Genomic DNA, 19,650 nt, shown 5'->3' on the forward strand with positions numbered 1-19,650 from the left:
TTTGTCCAGTTTTCCTGTAAAAAGCTGAACTCTAATCTAAGAGGATGTTACTGACAGGAAACAGCTGCATTATCTGCAGTCTGTGTGATCACAGCTGCTTCAATCATGTTTGTGTCTGCAGAGGTCAGAGGTCACAGTCTGCAGGGTCCAGCTGTCCGTCTGTGAGGAGTGACCGGTCCAAAACTCCACCCCCATGCTTCAGTGGTGAACCTGGAGCAACGAGGTCAGAGAGCTGTGATGACTCCTTTACATGTTTGTGTTTCCTGGATAAATATGACCTGAAACATCCTCAGATTGTTACAAAGATTCATTAAAAAGAAAACAATGAAAGAGAAAAGATCCAAATGTTCGACTTGGTCATTTGCTGTTTGAGGACAGTGATGCTCATATCTGTGGGGAAAGTGTGACCTGAGTGGGTTCATGTTTGTCTTTAAAGAACAGAGCTGCTCTGATTCTCTTTGTGTCTGATCTGTTAAACAGTCTGAGAGGTCACACAGAGACCCAGCAGCTAAAGCCTGGATCATACTGGCTGCTGTTACTCCATCAGGACAACACTGAACCACAGTGGTGTGGATGTAGTGGATAAATCCCACCATACTGATGCTCAGAGTTAACCACAGGGAACAAAACCAGATGTTACCTTCAGATTGTGACCTTTGGAGTGGACGATGCAGATTTCAATAGAGAATAAATGTTGTTGTTTTTCAGCTGTGAAGAAAGAATCTAATTTTCTGAACTTAAGAATTTATGATGCTGGAAACAACATGGAGACTATAACACAACATTTCCACTGTGTTCATAGAATGAATGTAAAACTGTCAGACATTCATTAAATATGCAAAATGTCTACAGAAGCATCAGAGGGTCAGACGTGAAGCACTCAGTGATTTTGATCAAATGACTCATCAGTTATTGATCTGTACTACACTGATCTACCACGTTAGTAAAGCTGGTGTTCTGGTGGTGGAGGGAGACTCGGATCATGTTCTGGTTTTGGAGCAGTGATCTGCTGATGGTTCAGTTTGATGAGCTTCTTCAAAATCATCCCTGACATCACCACTGAAAGGACGTCCATGAAAACAGACTGAAAATTACTGATATGTTCACAATCTGAGAGTTTAAAACTTGACAGACTTGATTCAGATGAAGTTATTTGAGCAGAAACTCCTGGATCTTTATCCTGTGTTGATCTAATCCTTCATGGTTCCTCCACAGAGTGGAGCAGCAGAGCTCAGAGGTTCCCAGTGGTCAGTCTGCCCAGCAGCATCAAACACAGCTGGACTCCATATTTATGGTCTGTACATGTACAACAACTACTTTATTATTAATATTAATAATGATGCATTTATTTATAGGTCCCTTTCAGAACACCAAGGACTCTGTGGACTAAATGACCAAAAGAAACAAACTTTGAAATCAGACGGTGCAAATGTGATCACAGGGAAACGTTTTAAACATCGAGGCTTTAAACAAAAACCAAAGTGAAACAGTTTGTAGTCGAGATCAGTGGGAATGAAGCTGAATAACTGTTTCTTCAAAAACTTTGAGCAATAAATGACAAATATGATGGAAATTAGCAGCATTAGCACTTACTAATGATGTGAGCTGACACTCGGCTGTATTGAGACGACCACATTAGGTGGTCCTCAACTGTAATGGAAACCAGTGGATCCAGTCCAGTCGTGGTGACCTGTGGTGAGTCGATGTGAGCAGCTACTAATGGAAACAGGGCTATAGATGTGTTTGTGCTTAATAACAGTGAATCACATGAGTTTTACATTACAGTTAAAATCTCATGTTGTTTGTTAAAGTGTGCAGTTCAGGGTGTGTTACTAAAACACTTTACAAAGACCCTGCCCCCATAAAAAGCAGCCAAACAGCTTCTAAGAGTTACACACCCACACATATCTATCAGGTTAACTCTGGTCTAACACACTTGGATTTAACTTGAAGAATGTTCCTGTACGAGGACTGAAAATGATTTAAAAAGCAGCCAATGTCCAAAGAACAACTTTGACACACCTTCATAAAACCTGCAGAGCAAAGAAAAACTAGCTGAAAGTCTGGCTGCTCTTATGAAAAGTACAGAGAAATTATGGGTCGCTCAACGCTTGTGCACAATATAAGAGTTTAAATAAATCTAAAGAATAACTCAAAGTCCTACAATCATACTGATAAAGTCATCTACAGCTAACTATCCAAGTGGATTTGTTTAAGACAGCTCCATCTGCTGGTGGCCCTCTGCAGGTGCATGAAAGGGGCGTGTTTATAGTGAAAGTAGTAGAGAAAGTAAACCCCACGGGAAGGAGGAGGACTCTCAGCAGCTTCCAGCTCATATTCAGACATTTGACTTCTCACTGAAAGCAGCAAGTTTGAGTGTCTGTACCTTAGTTAGAAGAGATAACATGTCAGTAGTAATTAGAGTTGATTGAGCAATGCTGTCCTTGTAATGTAGTTTATGATTTTTATGGACAAGTCCAGTTTTTCTGTAGAGCCTCTCAAGTTGGTGACAGCAGCAGTGGAAGTTCACGTGTAAACCAGAGCAGCAAATCAGGTCCAAATGTGTTGTTCACAGTGAGTGGGATCATCATTGGCTGCTATGTTAACCTCCTGCAGCAGGATGTCTTTGGTCAGAGAATGGATAGATCACTAAGTCATTGTTGAGTTTAGGGAGACAGTAGACAGTTGGAGGAGGTTCAGCCAGTTGACACACAGTAGATAAAATAACTGAAGGCAGGAGCAGACACCTGTATGACTTTCCACCTCTCACATAGATTATTGTCCCTGGGCAGCGCCACAGGGCTGGTAGATGTAAACAAAGCTGGAGGAGAGGATTTATTCATCTGAGAAAAGTCACAGAGTTGTGTCTTGATGCTCAATCATCCAGGTACGTAAATCCCAAAAAGCTTGATTCTGTTCATCTGGATGTTTTCAGTGGGAGAAACGTTTCATCATCATCAGGTGACTTCTTCAGTCTCAGCTGACTGCAGGTTTCAATCTCATAAACAGGACATTTGTATGACTGAAACCAGCCCACTGAAGGAACAATGGGCTGGGAGGTCAGTTCATTGATCATTGGTACGCATATTGTCAGGACCATTGATCAATGGTTGTTGATCAATGGTCATGAGTCCAGTTCACAGAGAGCTGGGGAATGGCTGCAATCACAGCATGTAAGATGGTGACAAATGTACCCTTAGGCCCCTCCTCCATTCAGAGATGGTCTTTTCACATAAATGGCCTCCTTGACTCCGCCCTCAAACCAGCGTTCACATTTACTCAGGACCTTCTTGATGTGAAGTTCTTCTGCTTCGCTGGCTGCTGTGTCTGTGGGGATGGTGTTTGTTCTGTGTTGTAGTGTCCTGATGACGCCCAGTTTGTGCCCCAGTGGATGATGAGAGTCAAACCTTAAATACTGATCTGTATGTGTAAACAGAGTGAACCTTTAAGACCAGTTGTCTGTACGATCAACTCAGTCACCTGAAACATCTCCAAGTTTCTGGCTTTGATCATCAACCTGTTGGTAGTTCAGCTCTGAACACCAGTGAAATGTTTCTCCCACTGAAATCGCTGCATTCATATGAACAGAATCAACGCTTTGGGATCATGGAGTTGTGGACAAAGTCTCAGTTAATCAGATAAAGTCAAACCTATAATTGGTAAAGAGTTCGTGGATGATATGCCCCTTGATGGTAAAGAAGTGGATGTTGTGTGGACTAAAGTTCAGAGTGGTGGGTCATTCATAAATATTCTGTTCCAGCTGCTGGAGGACAACATCATCACTTTTGTGAAGAACGAGCTGAAGAAGATCCAGAAGGCTCTGAATCCAAATAAGCCCCAGTGCTTGGAGTTTCAGAGGGAGGATGATGAGCAGAGGAGAAACAGCAGAGAGGCATTTGTGAAGATCACAGTGGACTTCCTGAGGAGAATGAAGCAGGAGGAGCTGGCTGACCGTCTGCAGAGACGTAAGAGGATTTATCTAAAGATTTAAGCTGCTGGATAAATGAGACACTTGTGACACCAGTGTGTTCAGTCATTTCTCAGTGGGTCAGAAATTGTCATCAGCATTTTGTAAAATGTGATTGTTAAAGTTGTATTTTTATTATTATTATTCAGAACTTCCAGCTGCTGTTTGTCATCGTAACCTTAAATCCACCCTGAAGAAGAAGTTCCAGTGTGTGTTTGAGGGCATCGCTAAAGCAGGAAACCCAACCCTCCTGAATCAGATCTACACAGAGCTCTACATCACAGAGGGAGGGACTGCAGAGGTCAATGATGAACATGAGGTCAGACAGATTGAAACAGCATCCAGGAAACCACACAGACCAGAAACAACCATCAGACAAGAAGACATCTTTAAAGCCTCACCTGGAAGAGATGAACCAATCAGAACAGTGCTGACAAAGGGAGTGGCTGGCATTGGGAAAACAGTCTTAACACAGAAATACAGCCTGGACTGGGCTGAAGACAAAGCCAACCAGGACATCCAGTTCATATTTCCATTCACTTTCAGAGAGCTGAATGTGCTGAAAGAGGAAAAGTTCAGCTTGGTGGGACTTGTTCATCACTTCTTTACTGAAACCAAAGAAGCAGGAATCTGCAGCTTTGAAGACTTCCAGGTTGTGTTCATCTTTGATGGTCTGGATGAGTGTCGACTTCCTCTGGACTTCCACAAAACTACAATCCTAACTGACCCTAGAAAGTCCACCTCAGTGGATGTGCTGCTGATAAACCTCATCAGGGGGAAACTGCTTCCCTCTGCTCGCCTCTGGATAACCACACGACCTGCAGCAGCCAATCAGATCCCTCCTGTCTGTGTTGGCATGGTGACAGAGGTCAGAGGGTTCACTGACCCACAGAAGGAGGAGTACTTCAGGAAGAGATTCAGAGATGAGGAGCAGGCCAGCAGGATCATCTCCCACATCAAGACATCACGAAGCCTCCACATCATGTGTCACATCCCAGTCTTCTGCTGGATCACTGCTACAGTTCTGGAGGATGTGCTGGAAACCAGAGAGGGAGGACAGCTGCCCAACACCCTAACTGAGATGTACATCCACTTCCTGGTGGTTCAGGCCAAAGTGAAGAAGGTCAAGTATGATGGAGGAGCTGAGACAGATCCACACTGGAGTCCAGAGAGCAGGAAGATGATGGAGTCTCTGGGAAAACTGGCTTTTGATCAGCTGCAGAAAGGAAACCTGATCTTCTATGAATCAGACCTGACAGAGTGTGGCATCGATATCAGAGCAGCCTCAGTGTACTCAGGAGTGTTCACACAGATCTTTAAAGAGGAGAGAGGACTGTACCAGGACAAGGTGTTCTGCTTCATCCATCTGAGTGTTCAGGAGTTTCTGGCTGCTCTTCATGTCCATCTGACCTTCATCAACTCTGGACTCAATCTGCTGGAACAACAACAAACAACCTCCAAGAAATCTAAACTATTTAACAAACTAAAACTTCAATCTCTCCACCAGAGTGCTGTGAACAAGGCCTTACAGAGTCCAAATGGACACCTGGACTTGTTCCTCCGCTTCCTCCTGGGTCTTTCACTGCAGACCAATCAGACTCTCCTACGAGGTCTGCTGACACAGACAGGAAGTGGCTCACAGACCAATCAGGAAACAGTCCAGTACATCAAGAAGAAGCTCAGTGAGAATCTGTCTGCAGAGAAAAGCATCAATCTGTTCCACTGTCTGAATGAACTGAATGATTGTTCTCTAGTGGAGGAGATCCAACGGTACATAACATTAGGACTTGTCTCCAATGGCAATCTGTCTCCTGCTCAGTGGTCAGCTCTGGTCTTCATCTTACTGTCATCAGAAGAAGATCTGGATGAGTTTGACCTGCAGAAATACTCTGCTTCAGAGGAGGCTCTTCTGAGGCTGCTGCCAGTGGTCAAAGCCTCCAACAAAGCTCTGTGAGTAAACATGTGATCAGGCTTTTATCTATAACATAAATAGTGTAATGTGTGATGGACCCTTAAAAACTTAAACATATTTATTTACATGATCATCAGCACTAAATACTAGGGGTGCAACGATACACAAAATTCACGGTTCGGTTCGATACTTTGGTGTCACGGTTCGATATTTTTTCGATACAAAAAAAATGTTCATGCCTTTTTAATTTGTCATTTATTAAAATTATAAATATATATTTTAACTCAAAAGTACAGTTTTTAAATTTAACCCTAACCCTTGTGCGTGTTTTTTATTTTGACAGCGAATGCGCACCTGCGGACCACTTATGTGCAGCCCTGGTTATTTAGCTCGTCATATTGCAGCCACAGAAATTATTTTGTCCATGAAACCATAAAGCTGCACTTTCTTTTTGCCTTATAGTCTGATTTATCATAACTTCTCCTGCTGCTTTTACACACGCACTCACATAAGCTCAGCGATTCTCTGCGCGATCAACCTCTCACATGTTTAAGCTGCAGGAGATTTCACTTGTCATGTTTGCATAGTAAGCTAACGATTAATAAGACGATGTCAGAGGAATTGGTGCACAAATTATCATCACTCACCAATCAGTACTGTCGCTCTCTATACACAGTTCGCACGATTGCAAAGTGAAAGCAAAAAAACAAGCGCAAATTCAAACGCGACTTCAATATGTCACATATTGACAGTGGCTCACCGATGCCAATGACATAATTACCCAGCTACATTTCTGAAAGAATGCAAAAGCATTGACATTTTTCCTACGATAGCCCGACGGGCAGGGAAGAGATAGATTTTGGTAGCCCGACTGAAAAAATCGCTAGCTCCGGGACGTCGGGCTAGCGATTTTGCGAGCCCTGTATCTGATTGAGGAATCACTCATATTTGGAAAAGAGAGTTTATTACAGAGAGATGGCTCTTTCCAAAATAAAAGCTATACTATCCGCTTCTTCTGGGCTATATTCTCAGCAGCATAAGGAGAATCCTGTGCTAACAGCTGTCTAAATGACTCGGCTAAAGTTAGTAGCATGCTTGTTGTTTTTGTCTTTGCACTAGGATGATGTCGGCGTAAATGTGCAGTCATATTCGTTGTGTTCCCACTAGTGCTTTCAGGTTAATCTCGTTGAAATGACCTTAACGCCACAACACGGCAAATCTCCGTTAACGAGCTACCGCCGATCGCTCCGTGCATGGGGCTAGACGGCCAACACGTTAACGAGCTAACTGCGCTAACACACTAGTTCACACCAATGTAATTGAGCATTGCATGGCACATCCAACATACTGTTTTACTTTAGTCCATGACTCGCTTACCTTCAGGGTCATACGTCACATGAAAACCAAAATAATTCCAAAACCAGATCTGAATGAGAGTGGGGGAGGTCCATGTTAAAAGGAGAGCTTAACTTCTGTCTCGCTAGCTTGCCCTGTGCTCTTCCTCCTGACTATGCTGTCTGTGTTGAGCGCTCAGTGGATCTGCGCTCGACAGTACAGCCTAGGCGAAGTAGTCGAACAAAGATTCACTGAGCGCTCAACACAGACAGCATCGTCAGAAGGAAAATTGATAAAATAAATTACAAATGTTGTATTGTTCGATACATATGCGTACCGAACCGAAAGCACTGTATCGAACGGTTCAATATCGATACGAATATCGTTGCACCCCTACTAAATACAGTATATTATAGTTAATGTTTGATAGCAGCAGTAAATGTCAGTGTCTTAGACATATATGGGTGTCAGCTTTTATCAAAGTCATATCCAGAATCATCCTGTAAGTAAACTTTATTTATACAGCAGCTTTCACAGGTCAAAAATCACAAAGTGCTTTACAATAGAAACAGGCAACAAAAACATTAAACAGCAAACACTGAACATCATACAGCCTAAAACTAGTTAAAGGCCACTCTGAATACTAGAGTCTGAATAAATGAGTTAGTGGGACCAGTAACAGCCTTTAACTGGAAGATCTCAGATGTGAGAAGAGCTGTAGGATTGTAGAAAGTCAGAAATATAGACTGGGACTAAAAGTAAGGACTAAAACTTTAAATAAAGCCTAAAATGAACTGGTTACCAGTGTGAAGAGATTAAACTGGAGTAATGTCCAGTCTGTTTCATGTGCTGGTTAAAAGCCTCGCAGCATCATTCTGTACTGACTGAAGACGTTCAAAGACTGTGATGGAGCCATAGGTGATCAACTCCCTCATTCCTCCTCTGGTCTTATTGCTCAGCTGAAGAGGAGTTCACTTCTATATGTTACAATCAGCATCACCAGTACAGCTCCAAGGATCTGCAGCTGCTGGCAGATTCAGTCATGCATGCTTGATTGTTTTTCAGTCTCTCAGGTCAGATGAAGTCATATTCTTTATGAATCAGCATAAGAAGTCAATAAAAATTCAAAGCAAATCAAGATGAGCGTTTATTCTTGTTTTAACAAATATATGAGCGAGAGGGACCTTTTTAGTCTAAAGTTATAATCATCTGCCACATTTCTAATCTCTTTACTACGTGGACTTTTAAAATATTTTCTGTTCCCCCAGACTGAGTCTCTGTAACTGGTCAGAGAGTTCATTTAACTTGTCATTTGATAACAGTTTGTTATTAAATTACAGTTTTTCAAATTGTGTTTTTATTTTGTTTTTTAGCCTGAGTGTCCCTGACCTCTCAGACAGAGGCTGTGAAGCTCTGTCCTCAGCTCTCAGCTCCCAGTCTTCTACACTGAGAGAGCTGGACTTAAGTAACAACAACCTGCAGGATCCAGCAGTGGAGTTTCTTTCTGCAGGACTGAGAAGTCCACACTGCAAACTGAATACTCTGAGGTGAGATCAAGTTATGTTGTGCTTTTCATCAATTGACAGAATTAACCAATAAGAATCCACTAAATGGGAAAAAAGTCAGTTAAACTTCTGTAATAGTTTTATGATAATTTAATGAGCAGAGTTATTGATCAATATGTCAGCTACTTTGGTGCTAATGCACTGCCCGGCACATGGAGCCCAATTGGCATTTGCAATAGAATACCAGAATTGATTGACCATTGTCAGTTAACAAATGTCAGCGTCATCCATTTGTTGACTCTCAGTAAAAACACAGGATTAATTGCTAAATCTAAAACCTCTTTAGTGCACCCTCATTGCAACTTAACAACAGTGTTTGTTTAATGTTTATCTGTCATTTTTCAGACTGAGTCACTGTAAGCTCTCTGAGAGAGGCTATGAAGCTCTGTCCTCAGCTCTCAGCTCCCAGTCCTCTAGTCTGAGACAGCTGGACCTGAGTAACTCTGACCTGCAGGATTCAGGAGTGAAGCTTCTGTCTGCTGGAGTGAAGAGTCCACACTGTAAAATGGAAACTCTCAGGTCAGGATTTAAAAATTTCCAATGATGATCACGTTAAACCTGATTTCTATTACTGCATAAACAGGAAATTGATTTTTAAAAAAGTCTTAATGTAGAAATTAGTGTCTGGGGTTTTTAGTGATATTTGTTCACTTTCTGTCTTTCATTTGCAATGAAATGTCCCATCTGCTCCTGAGTCCAAAATCTTTATTTTAGCAGTGCTTCATCCACCAAACCTTCTAGTTCGATTCCTGTATGCTGAAGGTTTTTACAGAGCTGTTTGTTCAGATATCAGAATTTGATTTTCAGAAACATTTAGTAATAAAAATATGATCAATTGATTATTTCTGACTGAAAAGATGAAATATACAGGGAGTGCAGAATTATTAGGCAAATGAGTATTTTGTCCACATCATCCTCTTCATGCATGTTGTCTTACTCCAAGCTGTATAGGCTCTAAAGCCTACTACCAATTAAGCATATTAGGTGATGTGCATCTCTGTAATGAGAAGGGGTGTGGTCTAATGACATCAACACCCTATATCAGGTGTGCATAATTATTAGGTAACGTCCTTTCCTTTGGCAAAATGGGTCAAAAGAAGGACTTGACAGGCTCAGAAAAGTCAAAAACAGTGAGATATCTTGCAGAGGGATGCAGCAGTCTCAAAATTGCAAAGCTTCTGAAGCGTGATCATCGAACAATCAAGCGTTTCATTCAAAATAGTCAACAGGGTCGCAAGAAGCGTGTGGAAAAACCAAGGCACAAAATAACTGCCCATGAACTGAGAAAAGTCAAGCGTGCAGCTGCCAAGATGCCACTTGCCACCAGTTTGGCCATATTTTGGAGCTGCAACATCACTGGAGTGCCCAAGAGCACAAGGTGTGCAATACTCAGAGACATGGCCAAGGTAAGAAAGGCTGAAAGACGACCACCACTGAACAAGACACACAAGCTGAAACGTCAAGACTGGGCCAAGAAATATCTCAAGACTGGTTTTTCTAAGGTTTTATGGACTGATGAAATGAGAGTGAGTCTTGATGGGCCAGATGGATGGGCCCGTGGCTGGATTGGTAAAGGGCAGAGAGCTCCAGTCCCACTCAGACGCCAGCAAGGTGGAGGTGGAGTACTGGTTTGGGCTGGTATCATCAAAGATGAGCTTGTGGGGCCTTTTTGGGTTGAGGATGGAGTCAAGCTCATCTCCCAGTCCTACTGCCAGTTTCTGGAAGACACCTTCTTCAAGCAGTGGTACAGGAAGAAGTCTGCATCCTTCAAGAAAAACATGATTTTCATGCAGGACAATGCTCCATCACACGCGTCCAAGTACTCCACAGCGTGGCTGGCAAGAAAGGGTATAAAAGAAGAAAAACTAATGACATGGCCTCCTTGTTCACCTGATCTGAACCCCATTGAGAACCTGTGGTCCATCATCAAATGTGAGATTTACAAGGAGGGAAAACAGTACACCTCTCTGAACAGTGTCTGGGAGGCTGTGGTTGCTGCTGCACGCAATGTTGATGGTGAACAGATCAAAACACTGACAGAATCCATGGATGGCAGGCTTTTGAGTGTCCTTGCAAAGAAAGGTGGCTATATTGGTCGCTGATTTGTTTTGTTTTTGAATGTCAGAAATGTATATTTGTGAATGTGGAGATGTTATATTGGTGTCACTGGTAAAAATAAATAAATGAAATGGGTATATATTTGTTTTTTGTTAAGTTGCCTAATAATTCTGCACAGTAATAGTCACCTGCACACACAGATATCCCCCTAAAATAGCTAAAACTAAAAACAAACTAAAAACTACTTCCAAAAACATTCAGCTTTGATATTAATGAGTTTTTTGGGTTCATTGAGAACATGGTTGTTGTTCAATAATAAAATTATTCCTCAGAAATACAACTTGCCTAATAATTCTGCACTCCCTGTATATTTGGTCAGTGATATGACTCATTGCCTCACTTAAATATAAAATGTAAACAAAAATTCAAAACAATAGATTAATACAAAACAGAGTTTGACTGTTGAGCTTAAAGTGAGCTTGAATGTTATTCACTTCCTGTTTTATTTTGGTAGTTATCGTCTCTGATTTTTACCCCAACATTGTCTACATTAGTTTCAGCTGTAGAAGGTTTTATTGACTGTTTGATTTGTCACTTTTTTTAACTATAATTGTTGACTTATAAACTATTGCTTAAAATGTATTTTCATTAAAATACCAAATAATTTATTACTTTATCATCTAATTAGATTATAATTCTGTAAATAAGAGTGATAGTGTGGCCTGTGTGGGTTGTCTTCAGGTTCTCTGCTTCCTCCCACAGTCCAAAAACATGCATGCTGGGTTAACTGGAGATGTGTGATTGTGAGCATAAATGTTTGTCTGTCTAGCTCTGTTTCTACCTGGCTACATCACCGTGGTTACTGATGCTGAACCAATAACCTGGTCTGGATCAGGTTATGTTCAGAGTTTTTGTTTAAAATCAGCTGAAGTGCCTCATTTTCACTGATTCTTTCATTTACAGAAAGCTTTAAGTGAGATATAGATTCAGTCATATGTTACTAATATTACTTTTAACCTGAGTAGCGAAAGTCCGCGGTGATCTGAAAATGATGTGCCGGGAGTTGTGCCGTTCTCTGCGGCTTCAGTGACCCTCGAGCTCTCGACTAGCTGGGTAACAGACGTCGCCGAAAACGTCGAAGCACTTTTGCACTTTTGCACTTTTGCAAATATGCGATATCTTCATAAACCGAGCAGATATTTGAAGTTTACACACCCACATTCTCCCCTGAAAATATGTTAAAAGTTTATTTTGTGACCCAGGAAGATTAATAAGAGTAATTTTAAAACTTAGTAGCGGTCGCCATTACTGGAAGCTGGAGTTTGGCTGGGCCGCACAATGAATTCTGGGATATGGTGGGCCACGAAGGACACACCCGACCCATCCTTCAAATTCGGGGAAAGGAGGACGCATTTGTCGGCTGCATTCGGAGGAATTTGGACAGCCTTCGGTGCGTCGCTGTGACGTAATCTGTCTACAAATGTGTCCTCAGGAGGATGCAGCCCATGAATTTGTACACACCGAGCCTGCGTGCTGGTAGCACCTTAGCCACAGCTCGGGTGTGGAGGAGAAGCTGAAAAAGAAGGTTTTCTAGTTTGTAAACGTCCTGGAATGCATTTAAATAAATAAATCATAGTTCTGTCTGTAACTATTACAACACTCTCACCACATTTGTTAACAATTCTCTCAACAAATGTGTTTTTCCTCGTTCTTTGTTATCCAGCTGCGACTTTAGGTATAAATGTGTCATAAACAGGATAAAGCAGTGCAGGTTCAATGTAATCAAACCTCAGACTGAGTTCAAAATCATCACCTGTCCCTGATACCACGTCAGCACCAGAACCATGATGTGTTTACTCACATTTAAAAAGGTGGAGGTCAGTGTGAATGGACTGTTGTCATTGGTCTGAATATGCTTCTATAAACATGTGCTCTTCATTATTGATGTTTTCCTAATGAACAGAAAATGAGACTTAACAAAATCCTTCTGACTGTTGTTGGAGCAGGTTGGGTCCTGGGTTTGAGTCCCCCACTGAACCACAGGGGCTTCTAGCTTTGTTTCACAGTGTATAGAACAACAAATAAAACCAAATCACAAAAAAACACATCAGACTTTGAGGGTTGAACCAAGGATGAGGAAGCAGACTCGGCCCCAAACAGCTGGATATATGGATGGTTACCAGAGCAACCACAGCAGTGTGCTCTCAGTATATTTAGTTGTATAAAGGTGTTTGTGGTGTGTTGCAGCTGAAGCATGTATGTTGACACAGGGAGAAAATAGTGTGAGGACACTGTTCACAGCAGTCACAGCTCGCTGCCTTCAACAGTCTCTTCCTTCCTTGTTTGGATGTCACTGATATCATCTTCTGCTCTCACACTGACCACCTGTTGAAGCTAACATGCTAACATGGAAGCAGCAGGTATGCCACCTGTGGCAGCTGAGGTCACGTGACCTGAGTGTTTGAACCACACGTTGGAGCAGCGTTTCCAAACATCTGCACTTCAGAAGCTCCAAAGTGTGGAAATGTCACTGTGGAGCGTCTCATCACTATCTAAGAGATTTTCTTGCCTCTGCAAAGCGAAGCTTGCAAACAGCACCATAGTTTGTCAATCCCAACCAATCAGAGCGCTCCTTATGTCACGTCACATGACTCGTGTGTTTTCCTCTTTGATTAGCACCCAAAGAACTAAAGAAAGGCTAAAAGGACGTTCAGCCAATCAAATCCCTCCTAGCAACAGGAAGTCTAGAGAGGAAATGGAGCAGAGAAGGAGAATCACCAGTTTAAATGTCTGAGTTTTAAACTGGTGACCCTCTAAAGAGGCTTTTATTGACTCTTTCTGTTTTCTTTACAGCTTTTTTTCACCATTTAAACTGTTTAATATCAGATTTAGAAATAACTTTTGGACAGTTTTTCTACATTTGCACTAAAATGTGACATAAATAATGACTTTCTGACTTTACGTGGAACTAATCTAACGACTCAGCCTGGCTATGTTGGACTGGGTGTGGCAGCAGCTCCCAGTTTGAGTTCAGGAGACAGACACTCTCTCTACTTTGAAGATCAGCTTCAAACTTTCCTTTTTGATAAAGCTTATAGTTCGAGCTGGATCAGGTGACCCTGAACCATCCCTTAGTTATGCTGCTATAGGCTCAGGCTGTTGGTGGACTTCCCATGATGCTCTGCTTTCTTCTCCCCTCTTTTCACTCCTGATGCTTTTATATGTCACTACTGCATGTCCTTAACTTTTGTCTCTCTGTTTTGTTCTTGTCTCTCTGAGCTCATCTCTTCTCTTTCCCCTCACCCTGCAACCAGTCATGGTAGATGCTCCTCCTGGAGCCTGTTTTCACTGGGAGGATCTTTGTGTCAAAGGGAGTTCTTCTTCCCACCATCACCAAGTGCTGCTCACAGTGGATTGTGTTGCGAAATCTATCAATGTAGAGCAGTGAGACAAACCACGGAGGCCCCAGAGAAGTGCAATCAACTCAAAATAAGCACAAATATGCAATGTGTATGAAATACTTCTGACCGTACTTGTAATAAAAGTTAACATAATTGAAGGATCCTCAAATGAACATGTTCAATAGACAACTTTAATGCAATATCAATACTGTGAGAAATATTATTAGATGGAATAATGCTGTAAAGAACATTATTAATGCAGTTATAATGATGCAGATTATATGGCAGCAATAAAAGAATTTCTGTATCTCCACAATTGTCTGATGTTTGGGGCTTTCTCTCTAATATTGGAGGCGGTTACCTTACACTGTTAAACAGCTTCAGATGACTGTTGTTGTCCGTTGGGTATTGTCACTTTTAAATAAAGTTACATTGAATGGATGTAAATGGATAGATGTTATTGTGACAAAGAGAAAACGGTTGTTGACAGATTGATTGTTGTTTTGTGTGTCTGCAGTCTGTCAGGCTGTCTGATCACAGAGGAAGGCTGTACTTCTCTGGCCTCAGCTCTGAGCTCCAACCCCTCCCATCTGAGACAGCTGGACCTGAGCTACAATCATCCAGGTCCCTCAGGAATGAAGCTGCTGTCGGCTGGACTGAAGGATCCAGGCTGGAGACTGGACACTCTCAGGTATGGAGAGAATGTCTGATAGAGGAGGAAGAGCTGGAAACATTTCCTGTGTCCTTCACTCACTTCCTGTTTGTTTCCTGCAGATGACACATGAACAATCACACATGCAGGAATATTTTCAGGGACAGACACACTAGTCTAGCTGGATTCATGGATATTTATGTAGGGGGTCTCCAAGGAGTCTGTTTGCAGGAACATCTAGGTCACAGGTGTACCTGAGATAGATACCAGTGTACCTAATAAAGTGTCAGCTAACATTTGGAAATGGAAGCTTAAATAATGACAAACTGTACATTCACAGCTGAATTCACAATAAATTTGTTCTCAAGTGCACATTTTTCTGTTATTGTTCTCAAACAACAGAATGAGAATGAAATATTGATTCTAACAGGGCCCATAAACTTTACTAACTAAACATTACTGTGAGCAGCTCCTCCATCACTTCAAAACTGTCATCAACACCACGGACATACATTGGGAGCTGGGCAGTGTCGGTGATGTCTGTGGTCTCATCAAGAGCGACTGAGTATACACTGAAACATTTGGCTTTCTCACACAGTTGGTCATAAATGTCACTTGACAGGTCAGAAATGCGATCTGCTGCGGTGTTGGCAGAAAGGCTGATGTTGCTAAACTGACCTTTCTTTCCCGGACAGACTATATTTGCAGCCTGCAATATGCACTTTTAGACAAATGCACCTTCTGTGAATGGCTTCCCTGCTTTAGCAATCATCTCACTAACCACGTGGCTCCGACTGCTGCATTATTCTCTTTGGTTGCTTTCTTGGAGAAATCTTGCTGCCTCAGTAGATCTGTTTTAAGACTGGCAACCCGGTTCGCTCTCTCGTCTCCCTGGTATTTTGCATCCAGCTCAGCATGTCTAGTTGTGTAATGACGTTTCAAATTGTATTCCTTGTGCAGCGCAACTTTCTCTGTGCAAATAAGACAGGTCGGGGTGCCCCTGTGCTCAACAAAGAAATATTGCATTGCCCACTTTTCCTGAAATTGTCGGTGCTCATCACCAACCTTTCTCTTCACCGCAGGCTTTGAAAAAGACATGTTTGGGGCTATGTGACATTTATAATTCTACTTGGTGTCACTGTCGCATTGAAGTTTCAATCAAGCGTTTAGCCGACGGACGGGGAACGTCTCAACGCGTAGAGAACGTCATTTCTGCTTCTTTTTCTTGCAACCGTAGCACGGCGATCGGCAGATAAAAAGCCGGTAGCAGTCTCCTTTGTTTTTACGCTCGATGTTCATGTCTTTCATGACGACACGAACACCGTGGCGTTTGCAGATGGTAGAAAGTGCAGGGATAGCGAGCGCAAAAATGGCGACTGCTCACGGCGCCGGGCTGTTGTTACAGGAGAAAGAAGCGGAAATGACACCGTGACATATAACAAATAACATCAGCTGTTTCTGATGTTAGTTGTTTTGACTGCTTTTACATTATATTGAAATATATGTAATGTTCATGTTTGCTGCAATGCAAACGCAGTGATGCAAATAAAAACATGGAGCCACAAATTACGGTGCGACCCTATAATTAGTCCGGGTTACCGGGGACTGTTGTTGCCGATGAACAGGTGTCGCTATGTGACTGCAGACTAAATTGGGCTGCATTGAGTTCATGACTTTTCTTTTATCCCGCCGCCTACGCATCACTGTGAGAGTTAATATGAGATCTCTCTCTGTGGAAAAATAACTTTAAATCCCACTGACGTGTGTATAAATCTATATACGTATAATGTCCCGCTGGGCAGCAACTTAAAAAAACAACTTTTTTTGAAGTGTTGTGAACGCAGCGCGCTGGGGCGAATGTCGGCGTTTGCCCAATAGAAAGGAGGAAGCCAGCCAGGCACAGGAAAGAAAGAAACACTCCAGGGCAACGCTGCTGGAACTTTGACTCATTGAGAAATGTTTCCCTGCTTGCATCAAGCCCGGCTGGTGTCCCCTGAGATCCATATCCCACCCTGATTGGTGGGTTAATTCAGCTCCGCCCACAACACTGTAAAGTGTCATACATTATCAAACTAACATTACATTTTCATATTAAGGTGGGGCCAAAAACTATCGTCCTGCGGGCCGCAATTGGCCCGCGGGCCACGAGTTTGAGACCCCTGGTGTAGGAGGACACCTGCTCTGTGTCTGGTTAAGTATAAGAGCCCTTTGTTAGGGGGACCGCTGGACTCTTAGCACCAGCTTTGGGGTCACAGGGTCACATCTGGAACACAAACCTACACACACACACACAGACACACACAGACACACACACAGACACACACACACACACAGACACACACACACACAGACACACACACAGACACACAGACACACACACACACACACACACACCTACACTATGCACAGACTGGTACTCTTTGTTCATACCTGTGTAAGACGTCATAATGAACTTGTGCATATTCATGTAAGCTCAATAAAGAGCAGTGTTACGAGGGAGCAGACGAGAGCGACTGAGGTCAAGTGAAGGAACGGCGCTGTCACAGTTCTCTCCCTCATCAATTGTCTGGTTCCAGCGGTGGGTCTGTGCTAGACGACCCATCAGCAGCTTTTTCCACTGGTTACCAGTACGTGGTAGAATCCACTTCCAGATCTGGTTGTCTTTAAATCTGTGAATGGATTGGCTCCATCTTATCTCTCTTTAACAAAAGAATCCAAGTGGAGCCCTCAGGTCTGCAGATAAGCAGCTTCTGACCAGAACTAGACGTAAAAACAGAGGTGAGCTTTATCGATGGCTGCAGCCAAACTCTGGAACAGTCGCCCTTCACATCAGGTCGTCACCAACACTGGACATTTTTAAAAGCCGGTTGGAAACACATTTGTACTCTGTAGCTTTCAATCCTGACCAGTCTTTATAGTCATTACTGTGTATGTTTCCTATTTTCTCTCTACTCTGTGCAGCACTTTGGCTCAAGCTGTTTTTAAATGTGCTGATAAATAAATGTAGATTTCTTTGAATAAAACAGTGGAGCCGAGCTTTGAGCTCAGTGTGTAACAGTGTGTGTGTGAGAGCCATGTAATGTCCATGTGTGCATGCTGACTGTGCTGCTCTGACCCCCCTCCTCCTTTCAGGGTGGAGCCTGCTGGAGTCCGATGGTTGAGACCAGGTCTGAGGAAGTGTAAGTGTGTTTTTAATGGGATTCATGAAAACAAAGCAGCACACATTCAACCATCTTCATCATGTCAGGAGTCATCATCAAAGTGTCAATCAATGAACAGATGATGGATCAATAACTGCAGCTGGATTGTGTTTGTTCTCTCCATCAGATTCCTGTCAACTCACAATCGACACAAACACAGTGAACACAAACCTCCAACTGTCTGACAACAACAGGAAGGTGACACGTGTGGAGGAGGTTCAGTCATATCCTGATCATCCAGACAGATTTGATGTTCATCAGCTGCTGTGTAGAAATGGTCTGACTGGTTGCTGTTACTGGGAGGTCGAGTGGAGAGGAGGCGTTTATATATCAGTGAGTTACAGAAGCATCAGAAGGAAAGGAGGCAGTGATGACTGTGAGTTTGGATACAATGATCAGTCCTGGAGTCTGAGCTGCACTGATAATGGTCCTCATTCTGTCTGGCACAATAACAGCTACACATCCATCTCCTCCTCCTCCTCCTCCTCCTCTGTCTCTAACAGAGCAGCAGTGTATGTGGACTGTCCTGCTGGCACTCTGTCCTTCTACAGAGTCTCCTCTGACACTCTGATCCACCTCCACACCTTCAACACCACATTCACTCAAACTCTTTATCCTGGGTTTAGGTTAGACTGGTATACTGGTGACTCAGTGTCCCTGTGCTGAGTGGAGTGTAAAGAGTGTCTCCTGTTACAGAAACACTCTGACTGTTGAACAGATAGTTCAGTCTGTACATGTCTGTCTCTTTCACTCACAAACACGTTTTCAGATTCATGGATTCAATCAGTTGATGTTTGAAACTCTTCTAAATGATTCCTTGTAAACTTCTTCCTCTTCAGTCACAAACAAACAGGAAGTGATGTCACATGTGTTCCTGTCCACACAGCAGAATGAGTCTATTGCTGACAGTGATGTACAAACAGAGTGAGCATTTCTGAGGCCCAAAATAAACTGAGTAGTTCACTGAATGAACAATGGACTGTGAGCTCAGTTCCTTCATCATTAGTATGGATTATATATGTATATGTATTATATTAGTATCATATATATCAGGTGCTGCTGCTTTCAGTCATTGTGCAAATGTGCTGTTTGTAAGCTTGTAAAGCTGCAGTCAGCTGAGACTGAAGAAGTCACCTGATCAGTGAGCAAACGTTTCTGAAAACGTCCAGATGAACAGAATCAACCTTTTGGGATCAGCCAGCAATGCAGCATCATTGTTGTTCAGCTTCAGAGGTTTGCAGGAATGAACTGATGACCAGAAACAGCTGCAAAGTCCAAGAAAATACCAGCTGGAGTTCAGCTGCATTTGAAGAAGTCAAAGAAAAGTAAGGATGGCAAAGGGCGACGTTTTCTTCCAAAGAGCTGCAAACATGGTCGACGCCTCATTAGAAGAATCATCTGGACATTTGTGAGGAACTCTAACCAAGAAAGCAACGTCACACAGATCCAACAGACAGTTTCCATGACTGCAAGTGTTGAGTGGAAAAATGCTACATTGCATTATTGCATCCTCTCACCACAGGAGGCGCTGTTGGCACCACTGATTGCTGATCAGCTGTT

At 42.6% G+C, this 19,650-nt stretch overlaps 1 protein-coding gene across 1 annotated transcript; it reads left to right on the top strand.

Annotated features, from left to right (window-relative positions):
- The first annotated feature begins 1,655 nt into the window (after nucleotides 1-1,655).
- On the top strand, nucleotides 1,656-18,721 carry LOC146577204 (protein NLRC3-like). Its single transcript, XM_085267631.1, has 7 exons — nucleotides 1,656-1,695; nucleotides 4,966-5,917; nucleotides 8,588-8,761; nucleotides 9,125-9,298; nucleotides 14,756-14,929; nucleotides 18,023-18,069; nucleotides 18,717-18,721. Exons 1-7 carry the CDS (start codon nucleotides 1,656-1,658, stop codon nucleotides 18,719-18,721), a joined length of 1,566 nt encoding a protein of 521 aa, XP_085123757.1.
- The last annotated feature ends 929 nt before the right edge of the window (nucleotides 18,722-19,650 follow it).

The sequence above is a fragment of the Mchenga conophoros genome, linkage group LG3, assembly GCF_057382185.1.
Source record: "Mchenga conophoros isolate Kocher_MC1m ecotype Shallow Benthic linkage group LG3, M_conophoros_male_GT1.1, whole genome shotgun sequence".
Lineage (NCBI taxonomy): Eukaryota > Metazoa > Chordata > Actinopteri > Cichliformes > Cichlidae > Mchenga > Mchenga conophoros.

What these genes read in the sequence shown, in the direction of transcription:
- LOC146577204 (XM_085267631.1), top strand. Translation starts at nt 1,656, where the DNA reads ATGGAAACCAGTGGATCCAGTCCAGTCGTGGTGACCTGTG. An exon ending in TGCAAACTGAATACTCTGAG is followed by an intron (nt 8,762 to 9,124) that starts GTGAGATCAAGT and finishes GTCATTTTTCAG; the next exon opens with ACTGAGTCACTGTAAGCTCT. An exon ending in TGTAAAATGGAAACTCTCAG is followed by an intron (nt 9,299 to 14,755) that starts GTCAGGATTTAA and finishes GTGTGTCTGCAG; the next exon opens with TCTGTCAGGCTGTCTGATCA.